Genomic DNA, 23,433 nt, shown 5'->3' with positions numbered 1-23,433 from the left:
GGAAGAATAGTCTGCTTGGGGGGGGAAAGAAAGGAAGGAAGGGGGAAGAAAGGGGAAGAATGAGGCCGATCCATGAGTCGCGAGTTCGATCCTACCAGTCGCCATACTATGTTTTAGTGAAAAGATTTCCCACAATTAATGTTTAAGTGTTATGAAGTAACGGCTGTTTTTTTGTATCTTGAAAACATTTTAAATGCTTTTTTGTACAGATAGTGTAGTACTGTAAACTAAAACCCAACACTTGTCATAAAAGGCTTTCTTTTTAAAACTTTGAATTGCTTAATTAATTTTGCTTTTTTATTCTGATATATTCAAATTAATGTGTTAAATTATACTGTATACTATATACTTGATGTATATTTTAATGTCCTTAATCATACCCAGTGCTTATTTTCATTTTTCACAGCAAAACAGTGACTGAAACTAAAATTGCAAGTGTCTTTCCTAAAGTACTTTGAGTGAAGTGAATGATATCTTTTTTCTAGTGTATGCTTAAATTACCAATAATTCAGAATTTGAAGCAGCTAATATTAACTCACAAAAGACCATAGACCTTATCGGTTTAAAAGAACCAAATATTTATTCAACAATTAAGACAGTGAATTAAACATTTTTAGTTAGTCCCAAAACATTGTAGCATTTGGATGCAACACATTTCCATTGAAGTCTCCCATTTCTTTTTCTTAACCAAGAAATTTGTGGTTTGCTGAAGGACTTAAATCCTTTTACTGTATGGTTTGTTGAATTACTTTGTGTACACAATGACAATAAGAATAAATATCTGTATCATTAACCCAAAACAAAATAAACACACTATGAACTAAATAAAACTTATATACAGTGAAGTTATTTAAAATAAAGAAAATGTTTATTTTTTCTTTTTAATTTGTTCCAGCCACTGCTCTTTAGTGAGACTTTCATTAGAGGGACAGTAAATTTGCCCTCTATATTGGCTGTGTCCTGTTTCAGCTATTCTAAACTGCCCGCATTTTTTGCATGTGTTGTGCAAAACTTTGCGAGTCAATTTTCGAGGTTCTCTACCAGGTTGAGCAGGGGCTGCTCTGGGAGCCAGAGCAGGGGCCAGAGCAGGGGCCAGAGCAGGGGCCACAGGATAAGCATGTGGAGGAGGGGTGGAGAGGTTCCACAAACTCTGTTGCTGTTGGGTAGTGAGGATAACAGATCCCTGTGGTGCCATTGGAGTAATTGCCACTAGCTGAGGCCTTTTGGGTGGGGCAGGGAGAAGCTGCCGCTGTCCTGATGGATTTGTCCCATCAGTGAATTGTAGCTTTCTTTTTAATTTTGACTGCCCCACAGTGTTGGATGGTAGCCTATATGTATGCAGTGGCCCTGAATGTGGTACGCTGTAATGCGGGCGTATATTTGCAGGCAGAAGCGGGTCAGCAGCTACAGAAAACTGGCTGGGAAGGTTTAGCCCTTGAAGTACCACAGCGGTCTCTTGCCTTTTGACCCTTCTGTTATGCCACTGAACCAGGGTGGTGTAGCTAACATCCACTAGCTGCAAATGTGTCTGCCCCATCACAGCTCCATTCGCCAGAACGAGCTGCCTGATCTTTCTATAGTCTTGTAGGATCAAATCCCACCTGGAGACTGTGCCTGCTCCTCTTTTCTTTGGACTACGATGGATATTGCACAGTCGGACAAAGATGGTCTCCACCAAGCGGCAGCAGTCTGGCCATTGGGCAGATGGGGCTGGAGTGGTTAGAGCATGCCTCTTTACACTCTCAACCCCAGGAGTAAATTCTTGCCTCTTCTTGGGGGACCGAAACCTCCCAGTGTTCAATCTTTCTTGATGTCTTGCAGCAAATACCGTTCTCTGTTTATCAAACTCCAGCAGGTTCTGCCACAGAGCAACAATGCAGCTCACCTAAACAGGAAAATAAAACAATTTTACATTAGGACAACAATATGCAAGTGAGGTGAAAGGCGTGTGCATGTCTGCAGCAAGCAACAATGCATGTTACTGACCTCCTGGTTGGTCAGCACCAGTGAGGTTTTGCTCCTTAGCTCCACCAGATACTCAGCCAAGCTGTCAACTTTGTCCAGGCCTGGTACACCGGCCTCATCTAAACCCTGAGAAAACATAAATAATGTTGAAGTTATTTGAAGTTTTATTAAATTTTTCTTCAATTCTACAGCTTACTATGAATGCCCACCTCTGACATAGGCTCAGCAATGCCAGGCTGGGTGGAGGCAGCAGACAGGGTGGAGGGAGCTGGCTGGGTGGAGGGAGCAGACAGGGTGGAGGCAGCACGCTGGGTGGAGGGAGCAGGCTGGGTGGAGGGAGCAGGCTGGGTGGAGGGAGCAGGCTGAGTGGAGGCAGCAGACTGAGTGGAGGCAGCAGACTGAGTGGAGGCAGCAGGCTGGGTGGAGGCAGCACGCTGGGTGGAGGGAGCTGGCTGGGTGGAGGCAGCACGCTGGGTGGAGGCAGCTGACTGAGTGGAGGCAGCTGACTGAGTGGAGGCAGCACGCTGGGTGGAGGCAGCACGCTGGGTGGAGGCAGCACGCTGGGTGGAGGCAGCTGACTGAGTGGAGGCAGCTGACTGAGTGGAGGCAGCTGACTGAGTGGAGGCAGCAGGCTGGGTGGAGGCAGCACGCTGGGTGGAGGGAGCTGGCTGGGTGGAGGCAGCAGACTGAGTGGAGGCAGCAGACTGAGTGGAGGCAGCAGGCTGGGTGGAGGCAGCAGGCTGGGTGGAGGGAGCACGCTGGGTGGAGGCAGCAGACTGAGTGGAGGCAGCAGACTGGATGGAGGCAGCAGGCTGGGTGGAGGGAGCTGGCTGGGTGGAGGCAGCAGACTGAGTGGAGGCAGCACGCTGGGTGGAGGCAGCTGGCTGGGTGGAGGGAGCTGGCTGGGTGGAGGCAGCAGACTGGGTGGAGGCAGCAGACTGAGTGGAGGCAGCAGACTGAGTGGAGGCAGCAGGCTGGGTGGAGGCAGCAGGCTGGGTGGAGGGAGCACGCTGGGTGGAGGCAGCAGACTGAGTGGAGGCAGCAGACTGGATGGAGGCAGCAGGCTGGGTGGAGGGAGCTGGCTGGGTGGAGGCAGCAGACTGGATGGAGGCAGCTGACTGAGTGGAGGCAGCACGCTGGGTGGAGGCAGCTGGCTGGGTGGAGGGAGCTGGCTGGGTGGAGGCAGCAGACTGAGTGGAGGCAGCAGACTGGATGGAGGCAGCAGGCTGGGTGGAGGGAGCTGGCTGGGTGGAGGCAGCTGACTGAGTGGAGGCAGCACGCTGGGTGGAGGCAGCACGCTGGGTGGAGGCAGCTGGCTGGGTGGAGGCAGCTGGCTGGGTGGAGGGAGCTGGCTGGGTGGAGGCAGCAGGCTGGGGGGAGGATTCGAGATGTGATGTAGCTGAGAAAAGGGTCTCATCGTCTAGCTCTGATACTAGAAAGTCCAAAGCTTCTTCGTCCACAAAGCCTTCATCTTCCTCTGCTACATTAGCCTCCACATCTTCCAGCAGAACATCTGTCTCTTCTGAGTCAGGCTGGGGTTTCAGTGGCTTTCCTGTTTGACTTAGAAGGTAGTCAACGCCCAGTAGCTCACCTATGGAAAATCAAAGATATTGATAGTAAAACATTCCAAAACATGTTACATATTATTGATTTTTTATACTATAGTTTATCTTAAACTGTTTATCCTTCACATATTTCATTTGTACCTGTGTACTTTGAAGGGGGCATAAATTGTGGGACGTACTCTCGTCCCAGCACCTTCAAGCTGTTCTGATTTATGGACTGAGTCATGTCTCCAGCATATGTCAGAAGAGACGATGGTTTGTTGGTCACTGCTGCAGAACCCCGATCCTGATTCCATCTATTCAGGCCTTCCAGGAGGTAGAGCTGGAAATTCAGTAAGTTTGCACTGGTTCCTGTAAAAAAAGGAAAAAAACAACACATCATATTAATGTCTTTGAAACAATACTGGTTGATCCAGTTTTGCAAAAAATATACAGTAAAGTGTTGTAGTCATGTTAGAAAGCGACTTACCTGGAATAAACCTGTTTAAATGACAATGAAATGACTCCAGGGATGTAGAGCCTCGTGAACAGCGATAACGTGTCAACTTGATTCCGCTCTTGTTGACACTGCCCACCTCAGTGTACAACTGAATCCCTGCAGCATCCTGAATGCATTTCACATGCCGTTTTTGGACACCCCAGATGTGTTTTATCCTGACTTCATCCAGTAAGGGAACCCCCATCAAATCTCTCCCTTTTGGACCATTCAGCTCCTCCAGCAGTCGTTCAATAAGGACAGTAGTGATGTCCTCTCCCCGTGTCCTCCTACGACAGAAATTACTCAACTCCTTCTTGGTTATCTGCCTGTCCACCATGGTGTTGGTTATACCTGGCCTCTGTTCCTGCTGGAGCTGCCTTTCTTTCGCTCGTCGAAGAAGGTCAAGGTCCCCTGCATCCCACTCAAAAATGCAGGAGGACAGTGCCCGCATGAAAGCAGGATACAGAGGGTGGGCATCCGTGGTACAACCAACAGCCAGCCTCCGCATAAAGTGCCAAATGTCCAGGCGAATGTAAATATCTGGCCACCCTCCAAACCTGGCCTGCAGCTTGCTGAGGCCTTCACTAACACAGCAGCCACAGTCCACATACAGCACCTTTGGAGGTGCAGCCCCAGCCTGGCGGTACCGCTCCATCAGTCCTGCAGCCATTTTGTCCAGTCCTGGACCCTCCTGGACAGTCAGGACACTATTCAATATTTGGCCCAGCTCATTGCTGACTGACGACACCCACAGAGCCGTTCCTTTGCTGTGGCCAGCCAGCTTTTTGGTGATCTACAATAGAAAGTGTGGAATTAAATCTTGCCGTTTCTCATGTCTACAGAAACCACTGCCGGCTGTGTATTTCATAACATTTTCAATGTACTTAGAACAATAAACTTTTCACAAGTTTAATTGTTTGTGAAACAGAAAAAAAGTTATCCCAAACATTTTTAAAATTATTAGCGTTTTAAATTTAGTAGTGTACAACTTTTTTTCCAAGTAGGATATAATAATCAATATTATTATTGTCAAGTTTTTTGCTCTCTTTAAACCACCTCAGCTTCTGCCCAAACTTGAAAAAGCTTGCTTCCCTCAAAGAAATGCAGGAACCACTCATTTCAGCGACATCTTTTATTCATCTTTTCTTTTTGTCTTTAGATTAGTTCAATTAACAGTGTAAGACCACCATGATTTTGCAGAAGTAGTCACAGAGAGTCACAGAGCAGTTTGAAAACCTACAAACAAATGAAACAAAATCAATTACAGATCACAATGAACTAATGAACTAGTTTTCCAGGTAATGTTAATCTACTTTTAAGTGAACAGTGAATGAACAAACAAACTACATTCCACACACATAAATCCCATTTCATCACCAAGGCTAATTTGTAGTGATGTTACGTGATGTGCCGAGGCTCCGAGGCGTGTGTCGAGTAATGGAGGGGGCGTTTCCGTAAAGCGCGTATCGAGGCTTGCTTCATTTAGGGGAGGAGCCGGAAACGATGACGTCCGAAGCCTCGCTGCCTGGCTGTACCACGTGACTGCTTCGGGAAGTGGCTCAGATGTTGGCGCGGGGTTTGACAGCTTTAGAAACCCCACAGGCTCCATTCAAAATGTGGGTTGTTGTAGGCGAGTTGCGGTCAGTTGAGAGAGTGGATAGAGTTTTGATAGTTTGGATAGCAGAGTTTGGATAGTGGTTATTTAGTTTGAGACAGTTAGTTTGGTGTTTGGAGAGTTTAGGAGAGAGATAGATAGATAGGAGATTTAGGAGCGCGAGGACAGGATAGGAGTAGGATGGAGCCGGCGAGAAAGAGGAGGATTTCCCCTATGTGGGAACATTTTGATTTGATAAGCCCTAACAAGGTAAGGTGAACTGAACATTTGCAGATGCATTATGTTTGCTTATGAGGAACTGTATTTTTCACTGTTTCTTATTTTCTGTAAAGGTGAGGTGTTTATTGTGCTCCAAGGAGTTGGGGTACAATAATAACACATCATCCATGTAGTGTCAAAAAAGAGAAATCGTTTGAAACCAAAAACTGTGGAGAAATTGTTGTTTCTTAATAAAAATGCATGAAATCATCCAAGTTACACAAGCATTAGCCTATTCACTGCCCCCTCCCTAGTTCCACAAGCACTTTCACTGTCCTCTGCCTGATTAAGCCCATGCCATTTTTCTAGAGTCACAGAAAAACTTTATTACACAACATGCCATATCACATGACACTACTATTTTGGGAATAATTACACACAGAGGATACATTCAAACAATATTTTATTATACACATATGTGTATACATAATTTATGTAGACAAATGATTTCGTCCTACACCTTTTGTGAAGTCATTCCCAAGAGCCATAATAGACAAAAATTCAATGCATCACACGTGTTAAGATACAGCTGGCTGTGATTATACACCTGGCCAGTAGGTGGTTTCGTGTGCACATGAAGCCTCAAGAAATGAACCCTTTCTCGAACCAGTTGGCTCAAGTGGTTCAATGCCTCATGAGGCTTCATCTCACCATCACTACTAATTTGGTCTTCTGAATGCAGATTAAATGATATAAACTGTGCATAATGTCCAGTTCCTACCAGTGGTGTCTTTGTGGAAGCTTGAAGCTGAGGCTCTTTGTCTGAAGAGATCATTGTGAGCACAGGTGTGCCAAGTTACCTTATAGACTTCAGATAGGCCTGATTGAAAGGGAGGGGTGCGCTTGATTCTCTGTGATGTGTGTGCCAGTTGGGTGGAGATAGTAAATGCACTCACAAATGTACCATTTGCTGTTTTAACTTGACGATTATCATTACATGGTTACTAACCTTTTTGGTGGAGTCCAGCTTCAGAACTGTCCCCAAGGTGGAGGTGATGCTGGCTTTTATGTGTTCTATGCGTGACAGAATATCTCTGCCATACACTGACAACAACCAGCGATCAGTGGGATGTCAGCTGGTTCTGGGGGCTCCTGGCACACCACAGGGAAAAGGCTGGGTCTATTTACAAAGTTAGCGCACTCCTCCAGATAGTGCCCCAACCTGTTCAGCCACTCCTCCCCGTGGTTTTCTTTCAGCTGCTTCAGCAGCCGTGCTGAACTGTTGCCCTGTGTCCTGTCTCTCATCAGCCTGATCACTCGTATGTCACAAGCATACCTGGAAGGCAGATTAACAAAGTATTTATTTTGCAGTTACATTTGCATGTAATGTAATATCTTCATTCCTTCAGTTAGCATTTTACTAAATGTTTTACTCACTTTTGGGTGAGGATGAGCCGAAATAGTTTCTGGTGCGGCAAGTCCAGCTGGTCTCGGATGCTCTGGGATGTTGATAGATACGTGAGATTACACCCGCTGCACCTGAGTGTCTCCGTCACAAGGAGGTAATACCTATCAATATCCAGGACTTTCCGAGCCCTCTTGTGGATGCCAGCACCTGTAAGATGATTCCCACAAGTTTTGCAGAACACCCTGACCTTCCACTGATGGTAGGGCATCCATACGAGGAGCCGATGTGAAAAAAACCTCTCAGGTGTTGGCACCTGATGGTAAATGAGGGCCGGCGCAGGAGGCTCGTACCACAGCTTTAAATCTGGGCGCAGTTTGCCAGATTTAAAGAGGGTATTTGAGATCCATCTTTGATCCTGCACAGGGATGGTTTTCCTCATCTCACTCGGCAACCAGAAAGAAGCTGCATTATCACCTGCAGCTGGTTGTAACAGAGACGTTGAAGGCTGTTCCTAAAAACAACAGAACATAAATATGTTTGAAAACAGATATCTTAGAACTGCTTTACTTTAATGAATATACAATGCTGTACTCACAGATGCAACTGTCTTGCCGGAGTGTGTCTGGGAGGATGGAGCAACACTAGGGCTCCTCACAGAGGATGGAGAAGGACTTGGGCTCCTCACGGAGGATGGAAAGGGACTTGGGCTCCTCACAGAGGATGGAGAGGGACTTGGGCTCCTCACAGAGGATGGAGAAGGACTTGGGCTCCTCACGGAGGATGGAAAGGGACTTGGGCTCCTCACAGAGGATGGAGAGGGACTTGGGCTCCTCACAGAGGATGGAGAGGGACTTGGGCTCCTCACAGAGGATGGAGAGGGACTCGGTGTCTTCCGGGCCACCAAGTTTGGCTTCACTGAATCCGAAAGAGAACCCCCAAAATAGGACTTAGTGAACTGAAACGAGAAATGTACAATCATGTGAAGTATATACTTTATAAATCACTACATCAAAATAAGCACAAGAAAATGTTTTGTTCAAAAACTATTATAGTTTGTTGCCAAGACAGAATCAATAATATAAAGTATTGAGCAAACAAACAAGAACATTTACCCTTGACAAAGATGGAGGGGACCTCAGGAAACAGCGGGTGGCTGTTGCTGTATCTCCAGAATTAGATTGTGAACCCACAGACTGTGGGGTCAAAGAAGGAGGTGCAGAAGGAGGCTGCAGTGCAGGCTACCAAAACAAAGATATTTTAAGTATAAAAGTCACCATTCACCAGAATTGCAAGAGACAAGACATAGCTTCAAATTTGACTAAGAAGTGATTGTTATTAGATATTATTTAAACCAGCTTACTTTAACAGTGTGAAAACCACAGTCACAAGTGACAGACGCTCCAAAAAGGGTGGTCTGTCCCCGAACTTGCATGGGGCATTTTTCTATCTGAAACAGTTGTAACCTAATCTTATAATGACAGCTACTCAAGTCTGTCCTTTTTATAAACATATCTACACACACAAGTGAATGAAACAGTGACTTCACTTTACCTTCTGATAGATATCATGCCATTTCTTCTGCCTTGGGATGGTCTATTCCCTGCATTGGAAGGCCAAACCCAGTGCTGGCAAATGCCTTAAGCCTTGCCATCCACTCCCCATCCCCCATACCTTTGTGGCTCTTTGGCTTGGTGCTCATCTGAAGATAACATTGGGAATTAGCAGAATCAAATTCCATAAACTAATGATGCACTTTGTGCACACTAACAATGGGTATGACATAAAAGCATTTAAAAGTAAAATCAAAGCCATAGTTTTCGGTGCTAATTATGATGAGGTAAAAAAAAAAAACTATAAACCTCGATCGATCGATCGATCGATCGAGGTTGGTCTATATATAGGTTGATATCTATGTATGCATTTACATTTTAACTTAAAATGTTACTACTATATTATAAAATAAAATGTGTCCTTACTCTTGCACTCAGAACATGACATCATTATGTCGCCCTTTTATTTAACCCACAATATATTATTTTAGCTGATGTACAATTATAAATACGAAATCTGTTTGAACGACAACAGACAATAAACAATATAATGGGTTACTCACAGCAAGATCGTTTAGGTCGAGAGATCAATGATTGTGATGACGAATCCTTCTTCAACGAAGCTAGGCTACTGACATCTGACTTTCAGAATCTTCCAACGGTTTTTATTTTTAAAAATAAAATTCGAAATTTGTTTTGTTTGTGGTGGTGGGGGGCGTGAGGGCGTCTGAGGGAGGGAGGGGTCACGGTGATTGGCAATGTTCCATTGTGAGCGCGGACATTGATAGGCTCGCATGTCGCCACGGTGATTGGCCGATTTCCATTGTGAGCGCGGACATTGATAGGCTCGCATGTCGCCACGGTGATTGGCCGATTTCCATTGTGAGCGCGGACATTGATAGGCTCGCATGTCGCCACGGTGATTGGCCGATTTCCATTGTGAGCGCGGACATTGATAGGCTCGCATGTCGCCACGGTGATTGGCCGATTTCCATTGTGAGCGCGGACATTGATAGGCTCGGTCCATTATGAGGCGGTACGACATTGGCTAAACCGTTCAATGTGAGAATGGAGAGGGGCAAGCGCCATTGGAGGAGAAACACCGACTAACGTGAGCGAAGTAGCGCCACAGAGACAGAGATGCTGAAATGGTACAGTTAGCCGTGACAGAGGTTCATCACATGTGCAACATTACAGCCTTGCTTCTGAAATCCAATGCAATAACTGTTGCAAAAGACAGAGTTGAGCGGTATGATGATGGGGAATTGCTTCAACCACTGCTTGAGCCTCTCGCCAAACCTTATAGATTTCTATACTGTCCTCACCACAGTTCAAAGTCAAAAGATGTAGTAATGCAAAAATTGCGTTTGGTCAAAGTCCTTTTCAAGTAGCAATGAGGAACTGAAGTGAGTATTTCAAAAGTAGCAGACAAGAATGGCAGATGAAATTCAACAATCATTGATACTTAGTCAGGCAACATCCACTGCCTTTTCAAGAACATTGACAGTCGTCCCTGGGTGGGCTCGAACCACCAACCTTTCGGTTAACAGCCGAACGCGCTAACCAATTGCGCCACAGAGACAGAGATGCTGAAATGGTACAGTTAGCCGTGACAGAGGTTCATCACATGTGCAACATTACAGCCTTGCTTCTGAAATCCAATGCAATAACTGTTGCAAAAGACAGAGTTGAGCGGTATGATGATGGGGAATTGCCTCAACCACTGCTTGCGCCTCTCGCCAAACCTTATAGATTTCTATACTGTCCTTACCACAGTTCAAAGTCAAAAGATCCAGCAATTCAAAAGTTGCATTTGGTCAAACTCCTTTTCAAGCAGCAATGAGGTACTGAAGTGAGTATTTCAAAAGCAGCAACCAAGAATATCAGATGAAACCCAACAATTAATGACACTTAGTCAGGCAACATCCACTGTCTTTTCAAGAACATTGACAGTCGTCCCTGGGTGGGCTCGAACCACCAACCTTTCGGTTAACAGCCGAACGCGCTAACCAATTGCGCCACAGAGACAGAGATGCTGAAATGGTACAGTTAGCCGTGACAGAGGTTCATCACATGTGCAACATTACAGCCTTGCTTCTGAGATCCAATGCAATAACTGTTGCAAAGACAGAGCTGAGCTGAGGTATGATGATGGGGAATTGCTTCAACCACTGCTTGCGCCTCTCGCCAAACCTTATAGATTTCTATACTGTCCTTACCACAGTTCAAAGTCAAAAGATGTAGTAATGCAAAAATTGCGTTTGGTCAAAGTCCTTTTCAAGTAGCAATGAGGTACTGAAGTGAGTATTTCAAAAGCAGCAGCCATGAATGGCAGATGAAATCCAACAATTAATGATACTTAGTCAGGCAACATCCACTGTCTTCTCAAGAACATTGACAGTCGTCCCTGGGTGGGCTCGAACCACCAACCTTTCAGTTAACAGCCGAACGCGCTAACCAATTGCGCCACAGAGACAGCGATGCTGAAATGGTACAGTTAGCCGTGACAGAGTTTCATCACATGTGCAACATTACAGCCTTGCTTCTGAGATCCAATGCAATAACTGTTGCAAAAGACAGAGCTGAGCGGTATGATGATGGGGAATTGCTTCAACCACTGCTTGCGCCTCTCGCCAAACCTTATAGATTTCTATACTGTCCTTACCACAGTTCAAAGTCAAAAGATGTAGTAATGCAAAAATTGCGTTTGGTCAAAGTCCTTTTCAAGCAGCAATGAGGTACTGAAGTGAGTATTTCAAAAGCAGCAGCCATGAATGGCAGATGAAATCCAACAATTAATGATACTTAGTCAGGCAACATCCACTGTCTTCTCAAGAACATTGACAGTCATCCCTGGGTGGGCTCGAACCACCAACCTTTCGGTTAACAGCCGAACGCGCTAACCAATTGCGCCACAGAGACAGAGATGCTGAAATGGTACAGTTAGCCGTGACAGAGGTTCATCACATGTGCAACATTACAGCCTTGCTTCTGAAATCCAATGCAATAACTGTTGCAAAAGACAGAGCTGAGCGGTATGATGATGGGGAATTGCTTCAACCACTGCTTGCGCCTCTCGCCAAACCTTATAGATTTCTATACTGTCCTTACCACAGTTCAAAGTCAAAAGATGTAGTAATGCAAAAATTGCGTTTGGTCAAAGTCCTTTTCAAGTAGCAATGAGGTACTGAAGTGAGTATTTCAAAAGCAGCAGCCATGAATGGCAGATGAAATCCAACAATTAATGATACTTAGTCAGGCAACATCCACTGTCTTCTCAAGAACATTGACAGTCGTCCCTGGGTGGGCTCGAACCACCAACCTTTCGGTTAACAGCCGAACGCGCTAACCAATTGCGCCACAGAGACAGAGATGCTGAAATGGTACAGTTAGCCGTGACAGAGGTTCATCACATGTGCAACATTACAGCCTTGCTTCTGAAATCCAATGCAATAACTGTTGCAAAAGACAGAGCTGAGCGGTATGATGATGGGGAATTGCTTCAACCACTGCTTGCGCCTCTCGCCAAACCTTATAGATTTCTATACTGTCCTTACCACAGTTCAAAGTCAAAAGATGTAGTAATGCAAAAATTGCGTTTGGTCAAAGTCCTTTTCAAGCAGCAATGAGGTACTGAAGTGAGTATTTCAAAAGCAGCAGCCATGAATGGCAGATGAAATCCAAAAATTAATGATACTTAGTCAGGCAACATCCACTGTCTTCTCAAGAACATTGACAGTCATCCCTGGGTGGGCTCGAACCACCAACCTTTCGGTTAACAGCCGAACGCGCTAACCAATTGCGCCAAAGTTGGGGAACAATAGTCTGCTTGGGGGGGGGAAGAAAGGAAGGAAGGGGGAAGAAAGGGAGGGGAGAAGAAAGGGGAAGAGTGAGGCCGATCCCAGAGTCGCGAGTTCGATCCTACCAGTCGCCATACTATGTTTTAGTGAAAAGATTTCCCACAATTAATGTTTAAGTGTTATGAAGTAACGGCTGTTTTTTTGTATCTTGAAACATTTTAAATGCTTTTTTGTACAGATAGTGTAGTACTGTAAACTAAAACCCAACACTTGTCATAAAAGGCTTTTTTTTAAAACTTTGAATTGCTTAATTAATTTTGCTTTTTTATTCTGATATATTCAAATTAATGTGTTAAATTATACTGTATACTATATACTTGATGTATATTTTAATGTCCTTAATCATACCCAGTGCTTATTTTCATTTTTCACAGCAAAACAGTGACTGAAACTAAAATTGCAAGTGTCTTTCCTAAAGTACTTTGAGTGAAGTGAATGATATCTTTTTTCTAGTGTATGCTTAAATTACCAATAATTCAGAATTTGAAGCAGCTAATATTAACTCACAAAAGACCATAGACCTTATCGGTTTAAAAGAACCAAATATTTATTCAACAATTAAGACAGTGAATTAAACATTTTTAGTTAGTCCCAAAACATTGTAGCATTTGGATGCAACACATTTCCATTGAAGTCTCCCATTTCTTTTTCTTAACCAAGAAATTTGTGGTTTGCTGAAGGACTTAAATCCTTTTACTGTATGGTTTGTTGAATTACTTTGTGTACACAATGACAATAAGAATAAATATCTGTATCATTAACCCAAAACAAAATAAACACACTATGAACTAAATAAAACTTATATACAGTGAAGTTATTTAAAATAAAGAAAATGTTTTTTTTTCTTTTTAATTTGTTCCAGCCACTGCTCTTTAGTGAGACTTTCATTAGAGGGACAGTAAATTTGCCCTCTATATTGGCTGTGTCCTGTTTCAGCTATTCTAAACTGCCCGCATTTTTTGCATGTGTTGTGCAAAACTTTGCGAGTCAATTTTCGAGGTTCTCTACCAGGTTGAGCAGGGGCTGCTCTGGGAGCCAGAGCAGGGGCCAGAGCAGGGGCCAGAGCAGGGGCCAGAGCAGGGGCCACAGGATAAGCATGTGGAGGAGGGGTGGAGAGGTTCCACAAACTCTGTTGCTGTTGGGTAGTGAGGATAACAGATCCCTGTGGTGCCATTGGAGTAATTGCCACTAGCTGAGGCCTTTTGGGTGGGGCAGGGAGAAGCTGCCGCTGTCCTGATGGATTTGTCCCATCAGTGAATTGTAGCTTTCTTTTTAATTTTGACTGCCCCACAGTGTTGGATGGTAGCCTATATGTATGCAGTGGCCCTGAATGTGGTACGCCGTAATGCGGGCGTATATTTGCAGGCAGAAGCGGGTCAGCAGCTACAGAAAACTGGCTGGGAAGGTTTAGCCCTTGAAGTACCACAGCGGTCTCTTGCCTTTTGACCCTTCTGTTATGCCACTGAACCAGGGTGGTGTAGCTAACATCCACTAGCTGCAAATGTGTCTGCCCCATCACAGCTCCATTCGCCAGAACGAGCTGCCTGATCTTTCTATAGTCTTGTAGGATCAAATCCCACCTGGAGACTGTGCCTGCTCCTCTTTTCTTTGGACTACGATGGATATTGCACAGTCGGACAAAGATGGTCTCCACCAAGCGGCAGCAGTCTGGCCATTGGGCAGATGGGGCTGGAGTGGTTAGAGCATGCCTCTTTACACTCTCAACCCCAGGAGTAAATTCTTGCCTCTTCTTGGGGGACCGAAACCTCCCAGTGTTCAATCTTTCTTGATGTCTTGCAGCAAATACCGTTCTCTGTTTATCAAACTCCAGCAGGTTCTGCCACAGAGCAACAATGCAGCTCACCTAAACAGGAAAATAAAACAATTTTACATTAGGACAACAATATGCAAGTGAGGTGAAAGGCGTGTGCATGTCTGCAGCAAGCAACAATGCATGTTACTGACCTCCTGGTTGGTCAGCACCAGTGAGGTTTTGCTCCTTAGCTCCACCAGATACTCAGCCAAGCTGTCAACTTTGTCCAGGCCTGGTACACCGGCCTCATCTAAACCCTGAGAAAACATAAATAATGTTGAAGTTATTTGAAGTTTTATTAAATTTTCTTCAATTCTACAGCTTACTATGAATGCCCACCTCTGACATAGGCTCAGCAATGCCAGGCTGGGTGGAGGCAGCAGACAGGGTGGAGGGAGCTGGCTGGGTGGAGGGAGCTGGCTGGGTGGAGGGAGCAGGCTGGGTGGAGGCAGCACGCTGGGTGGAGGCAGCAGACAGGGTGGAGGGAGCACGCTGGGTGGAGGGAGCACGCTGGGTGGAGGCAGCAGACAGGGTGGAGGGAGCACGCTGGGTGGAGGGAGCACGCTGGGTGGAGGCAGCTGACTGAGTGGAGGCAGCTGACTGAGTGGAGGCAGCACGCTGGGTGGAGGCAGCACGCTGGGTGGAGGCAGCTGACTGAGTGGAGGCAGCAGGCTGGGTGGAGGCAGCAGACTGAGTGGAGGCAGCAGGCTGAGTGGAGGCAGCAGGCTGGGTGGAGGCAGCACGCTGGGTGGAGGCAGCTGACTGAGTGGAGGCAGCAGGCTGGGTGGAGGCAGCAGGCTGGGTGGAGGGAGCTGGCTGGGTGGAGGCAGCACGCTGGGTGGAGGCAGCACGCTGGGTGGAGGCAGCTGACTGAGTGGAGGCAGCAGGCTGGGTGGAGGCAGCAGGCTGGGTGGAGGGAGCTGGCTGGGTGGAGGCAGCAGGCTGGGTGGAGGCAGCAGACTGAGTGGAGGCAGCAGGCTGAGTGGAGGCAGCAGGCTGGGTGGAGGCAGCACGCTGGGTGGAGGCAGCTGACTGAGTGGAGGCAGCAGGCTGGGTGGAGGCAGCAGGCTGGGTGGAGGGAGCTGGCTGGGTGGAGGCAGCACGCTGGGTGGAGGCAGCTGACTGAGTGGAGGCAGCTGACTGAGTGGAGGCAGCACGCTGGGTGGAGGCAGCACGCTGGGTGGAGGCAGCTGACTGAGGAGGCAGCAGGCTGGGTGGAGGCAGCAGGCTGGGTGGAGGGAGCTGGCTGGGTGGAGGCAGCAGGCTGGGTGGAGGCAGCAGACTGAGTGGAGGCAGCAGGCTGAGTGGAGGCAGCAGGCTGAGTGGAGGCAGCAGACTGAGTGGAGGCAGCAGGCTGAGTGGAGGCAGCAGCTGGGTGGAGGCAGCACGCTGGGTGGAGGCAGCTGACTGAGTGGAGGCAGCAGGCTGGGTGGAGGCAGCAGACTGAGTGGAGGCAGCAGGCTGAGTGGAGGCAGCAGGCTGGGTGGAGGCAGCACGCTGGGTGGAGGCAGCGACTGAGTGGAGGCAGCAGGCTGGGTGGAGGCAGCAGGCTGGGTGGAGGGAGCTGGCTGGGTGGAGGCAGCACGCTGGGTGGAGGCAGCTGACTGAGTGGAGGCAGCTGACTGAGTGGAGGCAGCACGCTGGGTGGAGGCAGCACGCTGGGTGGAGGCAGCTGACTGAGTGGAGGCAGCAGGCTGGGTGGAGGCAGCAGGCTGGGTGGAGGGAGCTGGCTGGGTGGAGGCAGCAGGCTGGGTGGAGGCAGCAGACTGAGTGGAGGCAGCAGGCTGAGTGGAGGCAGCAGGCTGGGTGGAGGCAGCACGCTGGGTGGAGAGGAGCTGTGGGTGGAGGCAGCACGCTGAGTGGAGGCAGCTGACTGAGTGGAGGCAGCTGACTGAGTGGAGGCAGCTGACTGAGTGGAGGCAGCACGCTGAGTGGAGGCAGCTGGCTGGGTGGAGGGAGCTGGCTGGGTGGAGGCAGCAGGCTGGGAGGAGGGATTCGAGATGTGATGTAGCTGAGAAAGGGTCTCATCGTCTAGCTCTGATACTAGAAAGTCCAAAGCTTCTTCGTCCACAAAGCCTTCAATCTTCCTCTGCTACATTAGCCTCCACATCTTCCAGCAGAACATCTGTCTCTTCTGAGTCAGGCTGGGGTTTCAGTGGCTTTCCTGTTTGACTTAGAAGGTAGTCAAACGCCCAGTAGCTCACCTATGGAAAATCAAACATATTGATAGTAAAACATTCCAAAACATGTTACATATTATTGATTTTTTTATACTATAGTTTATCTTAAACTGTTTATCCTTCACATATTTCATTTGGTACCTGTGTACCTTTGAAAGGGGGCATAAATTGTGGACGTACTCTCGTCCCAGCACCTTCAAGCTGTTCTGATTTATGGACTGAGTCATGTCCTCCAGCATATGTCAGAAGAGACGATGGTTTGTTGGTCACTTGCTGCAGAACCCCCGATCCTGATTCCATCTATTCAGGCCTTCCAGGAGGTAGAGCTGGAAATTCAGTAAGTTGCACTGGTTCCTGTAAAAAAAGAAAAAAACAACACATCATATTAATGTCTTTGAAACAATACTGGTTGATCCAGTTTTGCAAAAAATATACAGTAAAGTGTTGTGTAGTCATGTTTAGAAAGCGACTTACCTGGAATAAACCTGTTTAAATGACAATGAAATGACTCCAGGGATGTAGAGCCTCGTGAACAGCGATAACGTGTCAACTTGATTCCGCTCTTGTTGACACTGCCCACCTCAGTGTACATACTGAATCCCTGCAACATCCTGAATGCATTTCACATGCCGTTTTTGGACACCCCAGATGTGTTTTATCCTGACTTCATCCAGTAAGGGAACCCCCATCAAATCTCTCCCTTTTGGACCATTCAGACTCCTCCAGCAGTCGTTCAATAAGGACAGTAGTGATGTCCTCTCCCCGTGTCCTCCTACGACAGAAATTACTCAACTCCTTCTTGGTTATCTGCCTGTCCACCATGGTGTTGGTTATACCTGGCCTCTGTTCCTGCTGGAGCTGCCTTTCTTTCGCATCGTCGAAGAAGGTCAAGGTCCCCTGCATCCCACTCAAAAATGCAGGAGGACAGTGCCCGCAATGAAAGCAGGATACAGAGGGTGGGCATCCGTGGTACAACCAACAGCCAGCCTCCGCAATAAAGTGCCAAATGTCCAGCGAATGTAAATCTCTGGCCACCCTCCAAACCTGGCCTGCAGCTTGCTGAGGCCTTCACTAATACAGCAGCCACAGTCCACATACAGCAACCTTTGGAGGTGCAGCCCCAGCCTGGCGGTACCGCTCCATCAGTCCTGCAGCATTTTGTCCAGTCCTGGACCCTCCTGACAGTCAGGACACTATTCAATATTTGGCCCAGCTCATTGCTGACTGACGACACCCACAGAGCCGTTCCTTTGCTGTGGCCAGCCAGCTTTTTGGTGATCTACAATAGAAAGTGTGGAATAAATCTTGCCGTTTCTCATGTCTACAGAAACCACTGCCGGCTGTGTATTTCATAACATTTTCAATGTACTTAGAACAATAAACTTTCACAAGTTTAATTGTTTGTGAAACAGAAAAAAAAGTTATCCCAAACATTTTTAAAATTATTAGCGTTTTAAATTTAGTAGTGTACAACTTTTTTTCCAAGTAGGATATATAATCAATATTATTATTGTCAAGTTTTTTGCTCTCTTTAAACCACCTCAGGCTTCTGCCCAAACTTGAAAAAGCTTGCTTCCCTCAAAGAAATGCAGGAACCACTCATTTCAGCGACATCTTTTATTCATCTTTCTTTTTGTCTTTAGATTAGTTCAATTAACAGTGTAAGACCACCATGATTTTGTAGAAGTAGTCACAGAGAGTCACAGAGCAGTTTGAAAACCTACAAACAAATGAAACAAAAATCAATTACAGATCACAATGAACTAATGAACTAGTTTTTCCAGGTAATGTTAATCTACTTTTAAGTGAAACAGTGAATGAACAACAAACTACATTCCACACACATAAATCCCATTTCATCACCAAGGCTAATTTGGTCTTCTGAATGCAGATTAAATGATATAAACTGTGCATAATGTCCAGTTCCTACCAGTGGTGTCTTTGTGGAAGCTTGAAGCTGAGGCTCTCTTTGTCTGAAGAGATCATTGTGAGCACAGGTGTGCCAAGTTACCTTATAGACTCAGATAGGCCTAATTGAAAGGGAGGGGTGCGCTTGATTCTCTGTGATGTGTGTGCCAGTTGGGTGGAGATAGTAAATGCACTCACAAATGTACCATTTGCTGTTTTAACTTGACGATTATCATTACATGGTTACTAACCTTTTGGTGGAGTCCAGCTTCAGAACTGTCCCCAAGGTGGAGGTGATGCTGGCTTTATGTGTTCTATGCGTGACAGAATAATCTCTGCCATACACTGACAACAACCAGCGATCAGTGGGGATGTCAGCTGGTTCTGGGGGCTCCTGGCACACCACAGGGAAAAAGGCTGGGTCTATTTACAAAAGTTAGCGCACTCCTCCAGATAGTGCCCCAACCTGTTCAGGCCACTCCTCCCCGTGGTTTCTTTCAGCTGCTTCAGCAGCCGTGCTGAACTGTTGCCCTGTGTCCTGTCTCTCATCAGCCTGATCACTCGTATGTCACAAGCATACCTGGAAGGCAGATTAACAAAGTATTTATTTTGCAGTTACATTTGCATGTAATGTAATATCTTCATTCCTTCAGTTAGCATTTTACTAAATGTTTTACTCACTTTTGGGTGAGGATGAGCCGAAATAGTTTCTGGTGCGGCAAGTCCAGCTGGTCTCGGATGCTCTGGGATGTTGATAGATACGTGAGATTACACCCGCTGCACCTGAGTGTCTCCGTCACAAGGAGGTAATACCTATCAATATCCAGGACTTTCCGAGCCCTCTTGTGGATGCCAGCACCTGTAAGATGAATTCCCACAAGTTTTGCAGAACACCCTGACCTTCCACTGATGGTAGGGCATCCATACGAGGAGCCGATGTGAAAAAAACCTCTCAGGTGTTGGCACCTGATGGTAAATGAGGGCCGGCGCAGGAGGCCTCGTACCACAGCTTTAAATCTGGGCGCAGTTTGCCAGATTTAAAGAGGGTATTTTGAGATCCATCTTTGATCCTGCACAGGGATGGTTTTCCTCATCTCACTCGGCAACCAGAAAGAAGCTGCATTATCACCTGCAGCTGGTTGTAACAGAGACGTTGAAGGCTGTTCCTAAAAACAACAGAACATAAATATGTTTGAAAACAGATATCTAGAACTGCTTTACTTTAATGAATATACAATGCTGTACTCACAGATGCAACTGTCTTGCCGGAGTGTGTCTGGGAGGATGGAGCAACACTAGGGCTCCTCACAGAGGGTGGAGAAGGACTTGGGCTCCTCACAGAGGATGGAAAGGGACTTGGGCTCCTCACGGAGGATGGAAAGGGACTTGGGCTCCTCACGGAGGATGGAGAGGGACTTGGGCTCCTCACAGAGGGTGGAGAAAGGGACTTGGGCTCCTCACAGAGGATGGAAGGGACTTGGGCTCCTCACAGAGGATGGAGAGGGACTCGGTGTCTTCCGGGCCACCAAGTTTGGCTTCACTGAATCCGAAAGAGAACCCCCAAAATAGGACTTAGTGAACTGAAACGAGAAATGTACAATCATGTGAAGTATATACTTTATAAATCACTACATCAAAATAAGCACAAGAAAATGTTTTGTTCAAAAACTATTATAGTTTGTTGCCAAGACAGAATCAATAATATAAAGTATTGAGCAAACAAACAAGAACATTTACCCTTGACAAAGATGGAGGGGACCTCAGGAAACAGCGGGTGGCTGTTGCTGTATCTCCAGAATTAGATTGTGAACCCACAGACTGTGGGTCAAAGAAGGAGGTGCAGAAGGAGGGCTGCAGTGCAGGCTACCAAAACAAAGATATTTTAAGTATAAAAGTCACCATTCACCAGAATTGCAAGAGACAAGACATAGCTTCAAATTTGACTAAGAAGTGATTGTTATTAGATATTATTTTAAACCAGCTTACTTTAACAGTGTGAAAGCCACAGTCACAAGTGACAGACGCTCCAAAAAGGGTGGTCTGTCCCCGAACTTGCATGGGGCATTTTTCTATCTGAAACAGTGTAACATAATCTTATTAATGACAGCTACTCAAGTCTGTCCTTTTTTATAAACATATCTACACACACAAGTGAATGAAACAGTGACTTCACTTTACCTTCTGATAGATATCATGCCATTTCTTCTGCCTTGGGGCTGGTCTATTCCCTGCATTGGAAGGCCAAACCCCAGTGCTGGCAAATGCCTTAAGCCTTGCCATCCACTCCCCATCCCCCATACCTTTGTGGCTCTTTGGCTTGGTGCTCATCTGAAGATAACATTGGGAATTAGCAGAATCAAATTCCATAAACTAATGATGCACTTTGTGCACAACTAACAATGGGTATGACATAAAAGCATTTAAAAGTAAAATCAAAGCCATAGTTTTCTGTGCTAATTATGATGAGGTAAAAAAAAAAAAAACTATAAACCCTCGATCGATCGATCGATCGATCGAGGTCGGTCTATATATAGGTTGATATCTATGTATGCATTTACATTTTAACTTAAAATGTTACTACTATATTATAAAATAAAATGTGTCCTTACTCTTGCACTCAGAACATGACATCATTATGTCGCCCTTTTATTTAACCCACAATATATTATTTTAGCTGATGTACAATTATAAATACGAAATCTGTTTGAACGACAACAGACAATAAACAATATTAATGGGTACTCACAGCAAGATCGTTTAGGTCGAGAGATCAATGATGTGATGACGAATCCTTCTTCAACGAAGCTAGGCTACTGACATCTGACTTTCAGAATCTTCCAACGGTTTTATTTTTAAAAATAAAATTCGAAATTTGTTTTGTTTGTGGTGGTGGGGGGCGTGAGGGCGTCTGAGGGAGGGAGGGGTCACGGTGATTGGCCGATTTCCATTGTGAGCGCGGACATTGATAGGTTCGCATGTCGCCACGGTGATTGGCCGATTTCCATTGTGAGCGCGGACATTGATAGGTTCGCATGTCGCCACGGTGATTGGCCGATTTCCATTGTGAGCGCGGACATTGATAGGCTCGGTCCATTATGAGGCGGTACGACATTGGCTAAACCGTTCAATGTGAGAATGGAGAGGGGCAAGCGCCATTGGAGGAGAAACACCGACTAACGTGAGCGAAGTAGCGCCACAGAGACAGAGATGCTGAAATGGTACAGTTAGCCGTGACAGAGGTTCATCACATGTGCAACATTACAGCCTTGCTTCTGAAATCCAATGCAATAACTGTTGCAAAAGACAGAGTTGAGCGGTATGATGATGGGGAATTGCCTCAACCACTGCTTGCGCCTCTCGCCAAACCTTATAGATTTCTATACTGTCCTTACCACAGTTCAAAGTCAAAAGATGTAGTAATGCAAAAATTGCGTTTGGTCAAAGTCCTTTTCAAGTAGCAATGAGGTACTGAAGTGAGTATTTCAAAAGCAGCAGCCATGAATGGCAGATGAAATCCAACAATTAATGATACTTAGTCAGGCAACATCCACTGTCTTCTCAAGAACATTGACAGTCGTCCCTGGGTGGGCTCGAACCACCAACCTTTCGGTTAACAGCCGAACGCGCTAACCAATTGCGCCAAAGTTGGCGGAAGAATAGTCTGCTTGGGGGGGGAAAGAAAGGAAGGAAGGGGGAAGAAAGGGGAAGAATGAGGCCGATCCATGAGTCGCGAGTTCGATCCTACCAGTCGCCATACTATGTTTTAGTGAAAAGATTTCCCACAATTAATGTTTAAGTGTTATGAAGTAACGGCTGTTTTTTTGTATCTTGAAAACATTTTAAATGCTTTTTTGTACAGATAGTGTAGTACTGTAAACTAAAACCCAACACTTGTCATAAAAGGCTTTCTTTTTAAAACTTTGAATTGCTTAATTAATTTTGCTTTTTTATTCTGATATATTCAAATTAATGTGTTAAATTATACTGTATACTATATACTTGATGTATATTTTAATGTCCTTAATCATACCCAGTGCTTATTTTCATTTTTCACAGCAAAACAGTGACTGAAACTAAAATTGCAAGTGTCTTTCCTAAAGTACTTTGAGTGAAGTGAATGATATCTTTTTTCTAGTGTATGCTTAAATTACCAATAATTCAGAATTTGAAGCAGCTAATATTAACTCACAAAAGACCATAGACCTTATCGGTTTAAAAGAACCAAATATTTATTCAACAATTAAGACAGTGAATTAAACATTTTTAGTTAGTCCCAAAACATTGTAGCATTTGGATGCAACACATTTCCATTGAAGTCTCCCATTTCTTTTTCTTAACCAAGAAATTTGTGGTTTGCTGAAGGACTTAAATCCTTTTACTGTATGGTTTGTTGAATTACTTTGTGTACACAATGACAATAAGAATAAATATCTGTATCATTAACCCAAAACAAAATAAACACACTATGAACTAAATAAAACTTATATACAGTGAAGTTATTTAAAATAAAGAAAATGTTTATTTTTTCTTTTTAATTTGTTCCAGCCACTGCTCTTTAGTGAGACTTTCATTAGAGGGACAGTAAATTTGCCCTCTATATTGGCTGTGTCCTGTTTCAGCTATTCTAAACTGCCCGCATTTTTTGCATGTGTTGTGCAAAACTTTGCGAGTCAATTTTCGAGGTTCTCTACCAGGTTGAGCAGGGGCTGCTCTGGGAGCCAGAGCAGGGGCCAGAGCAGGGGCCAGAGCAGGGGCCACAGGATAAGCATGTGGAGGAGGGGTGGAGAGGTTCCACAAACTCTGTTGCTGTTGGGTAGTGAGGATAACAGATCCCTGTGGTGCCATTGGAGTAATTGCCACTAGCTGAGGCCTTTTGGGTGGGGCAGGGAGAAG

At 45.7% G+C, this 23,433-nt stretch overlaps 1 protein-coding gene and 7 non-coding genes across 8 annotated transcripts; all 8 read right to left on the bottom strand.

Annotated features, from left to right (window-relative positions):
- Nucleotides 1–3,526: 3,526 nt before the first annotated feature.
- LOC116733080 (uncharacterized) lies at nt 3,527–21,382 on the bottom strand. Its single transcript, XM_032583771.1, has 10 exons — nt 21,287–21,382; nt 20,719–20,868; nt 20,527–20,613; nt 8,342–8,467; nt 7,825–8,184; nt 7,259–7,740; nt 6,937–7,157; nt 6,831–6,895; nt 4,190–4,801; nt 3,527–3,556 (listed from the first exon to the last, which is right to left on the bottom strand). Exons 2-10 carry the CDS (start codon nt 20,866–20,868, stop codon nt 3,527–3,529), a joined length of 2,133 nt encoding a protein of 710 aa, XP_032439662.1. The 5' UTR covers nt 21,287–21,382.
- On the bottom strand, nt 10,288–10,361 carry trnan-guu (transfer RNA asparagine (anticodon GUU)). The gene has a single exon. It is a non-coding gene; the product is annotated as a tRNA-Asn (tRNA).
- trnan-guu (transfer RNA asparagine (anticodon GUU)) lies at nt 10,734–10,807 on the bottom strand. The gene has a single exon. It is a non-coding gene; the product is annotated as a tRNA-Asn (tRNA).
- Nucleotides 11,182–11,255, bottom strand: trnan-guu (transfer RNA asparagine (anticodon GUU)). Its single transcript has one exon. It is a non-coding gene; the product is annotated as a tRNA-Asn (tRNA).
- On the bottom strand, nt 11,628–11,701 carry trnan-guu (transfer RNA asparagine (anticodon GUU)). The gene has a single exon. It is a non-coding gene; the product is annotated as a tRNA-Asn (tRNA).
- trnan-guu (transfer RNA asparagine (anticodon GUU)) lies at nt 12,074–12,147 on the bottom strand. The gene has a single exon. It is a non-coding gene; the product is annotated as a tRNA-Asn (tRNA).
- On the bottom strand, nt 12,520–12,591 carry trnan-guu (transfer RNA asparagine (anticodon GUU)). The gene has a single exon. It is a non-coding gene; the product is annotated as a tRNA-Asn (tRNA).
- A 733-nt stretch (nt 21,383–22,115) lies between the features above and the next one.
- trnan-guu (transfer RNA asparagine (anticodon GUU)) lies at nt 22,116–22,190 on the bottom strand. Its single transcript has one exon. It is a non-coding gene; the product is annotated as a tRNA-Asn (tRNA).
- Nucleotides 22,191–23,433: the final 1,243 nt, after the last annotated feature.

The sequence above is a fragment of the Xiphophorus hellerii genome, chromosome 14 (assembly GCF_003331165.1).
Source record: "Xiphophorus hellerii strain 12219 chromosome 14, Xiphophorus_hellerii-4.1, whole genome shotgun sequence".
NCBI lineage: Eukaryota > Metazoa > Chordata > Actinopteri > Cyprinodontiformes > Poeciliidae > Xiphophorus > Xiphophorus hellerii.
This window is presented reverse-complemented; position numbering and strand designations above follow the sequence as displayed.

Bases quoted from the DNA above. Each gene is read 5' to 3' on its own strand.
- LOC116733080 (XM_032583771.1), bottom strand. From the start codon at position 20,868: ATGAGCACCAAGCCAAAGAGCCACAAAGGTATGGGGGATGGGGAGTGG. The intron at 7,158-7,258 runs GTGAGTAAAACA...TCTGCCTTCCAG, and splicing joins CGGCTCATCCTCACCCAAAA to GTATGCTTGTGACATACGAG. The intron at 3,557-4,189 runs GTCAGGATAAAA...GATTTTCCATAG, and splicing joins GGGTTCCCTTACTGGATGAA to GTGAGCTACTGGGCGTTGAC.